Genomic DNA, 8,025 nt, shown 5'->3' with positions numbered 1-8,025 from the left:
GCCAGGCACAAGGATTCAGCTAAATCCTGCTGAAAAAGGCTGAATCCTGGCAGTATCCCAAACCAAATCCTGGATTCGGTGCATCCCTAAAATTGATAGGAGATGGCGTAGAATTGAGAGAAGGAGCTTTTTGATAGAGATGTAGTATTTATGTAACAATGAGTTTTGTTTCATCGTTACACTTGGGTTTTGCCACCTTTGTATTTCTGTGTTCTTGCACTTTGGGTGTTTCCTTTGGTTTTTATAGTCTGTAATTTCATTGGCTGTCACTTTTTTTGTGGGTGAGTCTACAAATCTAGCTTTTTTTTATAATCGTCCAAGGGGAAGAGGCAACCAATGGTGCAATAAAGTAAGCTGCATGGCTTTGGGCGGTTCCCGACATGATTCACAAATCAGAGTGTAGAATATTGACAACGCTAATTACAAAAGAAAAACATATTTAATATTTTTACAACCATAGCACCAGTGCTTTATATGTTTGTTCATCACGGCATGGTGACTTTATTATTAAGGATTTAAAAAATAAAATAAACTTAAAAATCACATATATGCTGATGTGTTTCTTCTCACCTGGCTCATGAACTTTGCAGCGGAGTAAGAGAACTGAAGTATGATCAAGTAAAGGGCTGAGTAGCGGAGGTAGAACAAGGAGTAACAAGATAAATGCATAAGTATAACATTTCGTCTAACATTAATATACAAAAGCTCGTGTTTGACCTTGGGGTGGCACGACACTGAGAAGTGAGTCCGTCTGAAGTCTCACGGAAGCACCACCATTCCGCACTGTGGAACCACGAGAATTCAATATAACCATTGACTAACAAAGGCACACTCAAAAACATCATGCGCTTGAACGTAGGCAGGCCAAATCACAACCACTAAACAAATAGAAAACATAGCCATGGTATTAAGTGTATTAACAGAACTTAATCGGGTGCTTGGTTTGAGACATATTCATTAAAACCAAAGCGTTTAAGAGGAAAGGGAAGACACACGGCTCCAGTTGTCCTGGGATTTGTGCCTGTTTTTTTTTTATATAGATATATCTTAGAACTTTTTTTAACTTTTGTGCAACCTTTTTTGAAATGCAGCAAAAAAAGCACAATAAACAATATTTTCCATATTGTTCCAGGGAAAAAAAACTCAGATTGTTGTGTTTTTTTTCTCAATTTTTGGAATTTTTGGAATTTTCTGATCTCTTGCTCAAAATTCACACGGGAGGATCGACATCCAATATCCCTATTAAGTCTTCGTGGCTTATGCATCAATAAAAAAAAAAAAAAAGGACGGACGAGGGAAGGAAAATTATGTATTGCTTCTTTTGTTTGTCACTGGGGTGTTTTTATGTTCTTCTAAAAAATATTACCTCCCCATCCCAAAGAAATTCTTTTCAAGTGGTTAGAGATACTCGCTGCCTCATGTAGCAACCAAATGTTTCTTGATGTTAGCAAAATAAGTCTTTGGTTGACAAAGAAAGTAAAAAATAACAGCATCCAAAACCGACAGACGTGAGAGTAAGGATGAGTTATGTAAAGATGGAAGCATTGAAGGTAGGCCTATAATCCCTTGGACAAGTTGTCCCTACTACATACAAGAGTCATGGAGCCATCCAAGCTCATACAGTAGTCGCTGGTCCGTACTGGAAAAGTAAAGGAGAGGTCTCTCTAATTCGCACTGAGAAGTGTCCCTTGTTCCAGCTGTTCTGGAGGGAGAAAGGCAGAAAGTCATCGGCCAACCACTGTTCCTTATTGTTTTCTGAAGTGAAAACCAGTGCAAAGTGGTCCAGTTGATCTTCAGCATAGCAGTAGGCTTCTGTGTTACCCTCCATGCTCCTGGAGATCTCATTCATCTGCAGTACCACCAGCTTGACCACCTCCTGGGCAGGGGTTTTGCTTGTTATATGCAACTGGACATAGAAGAACAGAAAGAAACAATAAAAGAAAGACATTTTAGAATAATATCTCTAAAGATATTTCCATTGCAAGCATTATGTCTCTCTACTAAGGAGCCATTAGTTTTGCTTGGTAGGACTCTTTAGCTATGAAAGGCACTGATATGGCAATGTCATACCAATCAACCCTCTGTTCCACACAAAATTTTGCAACTAATTGTATTCTTCTAGTGTAGGCAGGTCTAGACTGAATAGTCTTGGATAGTGATGGCTGAATAAATTCACCTGGCTCGAATTTCCAAGTTTCGCCGCTGGCGAATAAATTTGTGAATCTCCTGCGAAAATTCACCGATGTCAAAAAAATTTGGACATGCGTCCGAAAAGTCGCCGTGCATCAACACTATTGGGGCACCCATTGACTTTACCCCGAGCGTCAAAATTGATGCAAACAATTTTTTGGATGCACGTCCAAAATTGGACACGGTCGTCAATTTTCGAGTTTCACTCATTTTTCGCTGCTTCGGGAAATTTGAGAATTTTTTGGCGAAACGGGAGAAACTCGCCCATCACTAATCTTGTTGGAGATATATCACTAAAAGTTCTATCAACATTTGCATCTGTAAGGCACTGCTCATTATGCCTGCATCGTTTGCTCCCTGTTTAGACATGAGCCCTATAATCTCAATGGTATAAAGTTAACACAAAATAACAGCACTACATCGAAATTGAATCTTCTCCCAAAATGACTTCAAGTTCTCCTGAGCCTTCTCACTTTAAATCAGGAGTTCCCAACCTTTTTTACTCGTGAGCCACATTCAAATGTAAACAGAGTTGGGGAGTAACGCAACCATAAACATGTTCCTGGGGGTACCAAATAGGGCTGTGATTGGCTATTAGGTAGCCCTATGTAAACTGACAGACTACAGAAGGCTCTGTTTGGCAGTACACCAAAACTCAAATTTAAAACTAGGCACCAGCATTGAGGCCACTGGGAGAAACATTCAAGGGGTTGGAGAGAAACATGTTGCTCCCGAGCCCCTGCTTGCGGATCACTGCTCTAAATACATGGTGCAACCAGGAATGCTGCAGTGGCTAAAGAGATCTGGAATAGCCTGTCATCCTACTCTGGCACAATGATGGCTACATTTGTACTTATAACAAACGAGGGAAAGTTGTGCTCACCACTATTTTTTAAAACCATTAGGCGGGGGTGCAATGAGGCTGTGACCACAAAATACATATAGACAAATACAAGAGTCCTCTGCACTCAACCCATTATCAATATATTTAAGACAGAGACATTTTGTGCATACTGCTACTAAAAAATGCCTTACCCTTTAAACAACACAGGGATTGTTTGTCCATATATTGCAATATATTTAAGCTGGCCAACTACGTCAAAGTCATCCCATATCTGGCCAGTCCTACACTCAATTTTCATCTGATTCATTAAGAATTCTATTGCTTAATTATACATTTTACAAAGGGACTAAGTTTTACCTGCAACTTACTAGCTGCTTTCAAAGTAAAACTCCCAAACTTGGCTGCCCTTTTATTAGACACCAGTGGGATCACCTGACTATAGCTGGGAAGGGTGGGAGCTACAACATGGAGCTGGTCATATTTGTACTTAGTCTAGTGCTTTAGTTAAAAAGTGATCTAAAGTCTTCAATGATAAGCAGGTTCGGTCGGGGCTGGCCAGACACTCGGTTGGCAACAGGCCCTTGTGGGGTCCACCGTCCCAGACCCGCTATTGCCGCTGCCCCAGACCTTCCTCCTGGCAGGGGTCTTATGTATCTTTGCTGCTGGGGCCCAGGGGGTGTGGGGGCCCTTGAAGCAGCAGCTCCCAGTCCAACCCTGTTGATAATCTTCATTTGTCCCGTGTTTGTACTAAAGTTCTCAACATACTGTAGGTCCCGTTTAGAAAACAAGAGGTGATGGGAGAGTCCAGTGCACATGTATCTGTGATAAATCTGTTATATGTGATAAACACATCAATTTTGGAGGGTAGCTTAGCAGGAATGTATGTTGGGGAGGTCACAGGTCTGATGTTATGTACGGCACAAGTAGAAACATGACAAAACATTTTGATTATAGTTAATCAGCCAGAGCTCCAGCAGCCAGTGCTTTCATCATGCCACAGTTAAAAGAGTTGACAAAATCCACAGCAACAGAACTATGGTCTTTTTATGTAAGCACCCTAACGGGTTTAAAGGAAATCTGTTATTCTATACAATAACAACTTCTTTTACAAACTTCTTTTACTGACTAGTCTCCGGATCAGGCTACTAAAAGTACAAAATGAAATCAAAGGCCACAGTAGTTGCTGTAGATAAATGCATTGGTACAATTAAGCACCTGTGTTGGCAAACAATGCCCCTAAAGTGCTGGAGAAATCCAAATCTAGTGTTTGCACTGAGGTTCTAGCAAGCCTTTGATTACATCCCTTGTGGGACGAAATGCGTCAGGTGTTTTTAAAAAAATGTTTGTGGAATAAAGACTTGTGATTTTATCCGGTGTGCAGGCTCCTGTCTACATTAGGTTTGCCCTGAGGTTCCCCAGCATTTACAGAAAATGATTGGAAAGAGGGTGCACTGGGTTAAGGCTGACATGATGCCATTATTACACCCAATTGCTATTGAAAGCAGGTTACATCTGTGTCTTCTTTAATTTCATTGCTGGTTGTGATTCCATGTGCCACTGAAACTATGTAGCAGCCAAGACTCCATTCCCAAAATGCCTTGCACATTTCTGGACTTTCAGAACAGCATTGTGGGTATTCATTATTACTAGAATGTTTTCCTTCATAAGGCAACATTATATTTTGGGTTTGCATCCCCCTTTAGGCCATGAGCAGTGTAAAACAGTAGAATACTGTACATTAAGGCATGGAGCCAGTTCTGCACCTGCTTATGCTGCCTATGGACCATAGCCATCCTCTGCTCATGTTAAAGGGAAGGTTACATTAAAGGGATACTGTCATGATTTTTATAGTGCAGATTTTATTTCTAATTTACATTGCAAATTATTCAATCTACCATATAAAATGTTATTCCTAATACTTTTTTACTTGTAATATTGATAAGAAGGCAGCCATCTGGGGTCATTTTGCCTGATCCTGTGCTTTCAGAAAGAGCCAGCACTTCATGATGGAACTGCTTTCAGGCAGGCTGTTGTTTCTCCTACTCAATTTAACTGGAGGAGTTGCAGTGGGACTTGGATTTTAACTACTGAGTGCTGTTCTTATATCTACCAAGGAGCTGTAATCTTGTGGCAGGGAGTCCAGCAGCAAAGAGTGACTTACATTTATGAGAGCACAAGTCACATGACTGGGGGCACCTGAGAAACTCTTTCGAAAAAATGGATTTCAGTGCAGAATTTTGCTGGGTCAGCACTATTAAAGGATGGGTTTTGAAAAAAAAAAAAAAAAAACAGTATACCTTTATGGAGATACAAGCTTCCAGCACCACCATACTGGTTTCACCTTGCATAACAGTAGAAGTAATGGAAACCACTGAACAGAAACTTTAGAGAGTAAAACAATGTTTATCCAATATAGTATACTGTATATGCCTCCATCTGTAATTGCCCATTGCCTGACTTAGCATAGAGCAATTTTTGGTTCTTTGTATATTGTGCTCCATGGGAGCTAATAAATAATTCATCTGGACATAATATTAATTGGCATCTAGTAACAAAGTCTTGACTAGTACTAAATGCAACACATCCCAGGTATTATAAAGGGAACCCACATCACATCCTGATAGAATTAGAGTGTACAGAGCTTTTTGGAAGCCATATATACATTTTCCAAATGCATCATTACACTAACTAAAGGAAGAAACCTTTGTACAATGTAATTCTATCTAGAGGAACACCAAAGTTTTGGCCCTTCAGTAGGGATGTAGCGAACGTCGGAAAAAAAGTTCGCGAACATATTCGCGAACTTGCGCAAAAATGCGAGTGGTTCGCGAACGGTTCGCGAACCCCATAGATTTCAATGGGAAGGCGAACTTTAACATCTAGAAAAGACATTTCTGGCCAGAAAAATGATTTTAAAGTTGTTTAAAGGGTGCAACGACCTGGACAGTGGCATGCCAGAGGGGGATCAAGGGCAAAAATGTATCTGAAAAATCTGCCTGTGTGTGCTTGGAAGAGATAGTGTAGGGGGAGAGCTGTTAGTGATTTCAGGGACAGATGATAGTAAGTTTGCTGGCTAGTAATCTGCTTGATACTGCTCTGTATTGGAGGGACAGAAGTCTGCAGGGATTTGAGGGACATTTTAGCTTAGGTAGCTTTGCTGGCTAGTAATCTACTGTTCTCTTTAAACAACTGCCATACGTTGACCTTGTAGGCATTGTTTGCCCAGTTTTTTTGGACGCAGCCACTGAAGCACAGTTGCCAGAAAAAATATGCCATATAAATGCTGAAAATAGTCATTTTTCGCCATACGTTGACCTTGTAGACATTGTTTGCCCAGTTTTTTTGGACGCAGCCACTGAAGCACAGTTGCCAGAAAAAATATGCCATATAAATGCTGAAAATAGTAATTTTTCGCCATACGTTGACCTTGTAGACATTGTTTGCCCAGTTTTTTTGGTTGCAGCCACTGAAGCACAGTTGCCAGAAAAAATATGCCACATAAATGCTGAAAATAGTCATTTTTTTGCCATATACGTTGAGTCAACGTATGGCAAAAAATGACTATTTTCAGCATTTATATGGCATATTTTTTCTGGCCTCTGTGCTTCAGTGGCTGTGGCCAAAAAAACTGGGCAAACAATGCCTACAAGGTCAACGTATACACTACTACAGCGGTGGATACGGATTACGTAAAATATATGAATGCTGCTTGAAAAAAAGTAACTCAAGTGGTTTTTCTAGAGACGATAATATTATCAATATTTAGACAAAATGTGAACAAGCTCACACAGCTCGATGGCGGGTTGAAGAAAACACTGTGCAAATAATACCTACAAGGTCAACGTATACACTACTACAGCGGTGGATACGGATTACGTAAAATATATGAATGCTGCTTGAAAAAAAGTAACTCAAGTGGTTTTTCTAGAGACGATAATATTATCAATATTTAGACAAAATGTGAACAAGGTCACACAGCTCGATGGCGGGTTGAAGAAAACAGTGTGCAAATAATGCCTACAAGGCCAACGTATACACTACTACAGCGGTGGATACGGATTACGTAAAATATATTATGGCTGCTTGAAAAAAGTGACTCCGGTGTTTTTTCTGGAGACGGTAATATTATGGATATTTAGACAGAATGGGAACAAGGTCACACAGCTCGATGGCGGGTTGAAGAAAACAGTGTGCAAATAATGCCTACAAGGCCAACGTATACACTACTACAGCGGTGGATACGGATTACGTAAAATATATTATGGCTGCTTGAAAAAAGTGACTCCGGTGTTTTTTCTGGAGACGGTAATATTATGGATATTTAGACAGAATGTGAACAAGGTCACACAGCTCGATGGCGGGTTGAAGAAAACAGTGTGCAAATAATGCCTACAAGGCCAACGTATACACTACTACAGCGGTGGATACGGATTACGTAAATATATGAATGCTGCTTGAAAAAAGTGACTCCGGTGTTTTTTCTGGAGACGGTAATATTATGGATATTTAGACAGAATGGGAACAAGGTCACACAGCTCGATGGCGGGTTGAAGAAAACAGTGTGCAAATAATGCCTACAAGGCCAACGTATACACTACTACAGCGGTGGATACGGATTACGTAAAATATATGAATGCTGCTTGAAAAAAGTGACTCCGGTGTTTTTTCTGGAGACGGTAATATTATGGATATTTAGACAGAATGTGAACAAGGTCACACAGCTCGATGGCGGGTTGAAGAAAACAGTGTGCAAATAATGCCTACAAGGTCAACGTATACACTACTACAGCGGTGGATACGGATTACGTAAAATATATGAATGCTGCTTGAAAAAAAGTAACTCAAGTGGTTTTTCTAGAGACGATAATATTATCAATATTTAGACAAAATGTGAACAAGCTCACACAGCTCGATGGCGGGTTGAAGAAAACAGTGTGCAAATAATGCCTACAGGGCAAATAATGCCTAAAAGGTCAACTTATACACTACTA

At 40.2% G+C, this 8,025-nt stretch overlaps 1 protein-coding gene across 6 annotated transcripts in view; it reads right to left on the bottom strand.

Moving 5' to 3' along the window:
* Positions 1–420: 420 nt before the first annotated feature.
* Positions 421–8,025, bottom strand: part of ankfn1l.S (ankyrin repeat and fibronectin type III domain containing 1 like S homeolog) — a 178,975-nt gene continuing 171,370 nt past the window's right edge. For 5 of the 6 annotated variants that reach the window (XM_041577990.1, XM_041577992.1, XM_018239220.2 and 2 more), the window contains one exon: positions 421–1,906. In XM_041577990.1, the coding sequence (XP_041433924.1) occupies positions 1,616–1,906 (291 nt within the window). In that variant the 3' untranslated portion in view covers positions 421–1,615. Of the gene's footprint in view, positions 1,907–5,417; positions 5,782–8,025 lie in introns of those variants that run through there. The other variant, XR_005964506.1, reaches the window with a different exon arrangement.

This window comes from Xenopus laevis, chromosome 9_10S (genome assembly GCF_017654675.1).
Source record: "Xenopus laevis strain J_2021 chromosome 9_10S, Xenopus_laevis_v10.1, whole genome shotgun sequence".
Taxonomy (NCBI): Eukaryota; Metazoa; Chordata; class Amphibia; order Anura; family Pipidae; genus Xenopus; species Xenopus laevis.
Note: the sequence above shows the minus strand (reverse complement) of the source record. Positions and strands in the feature narration are given on the sequence as shown.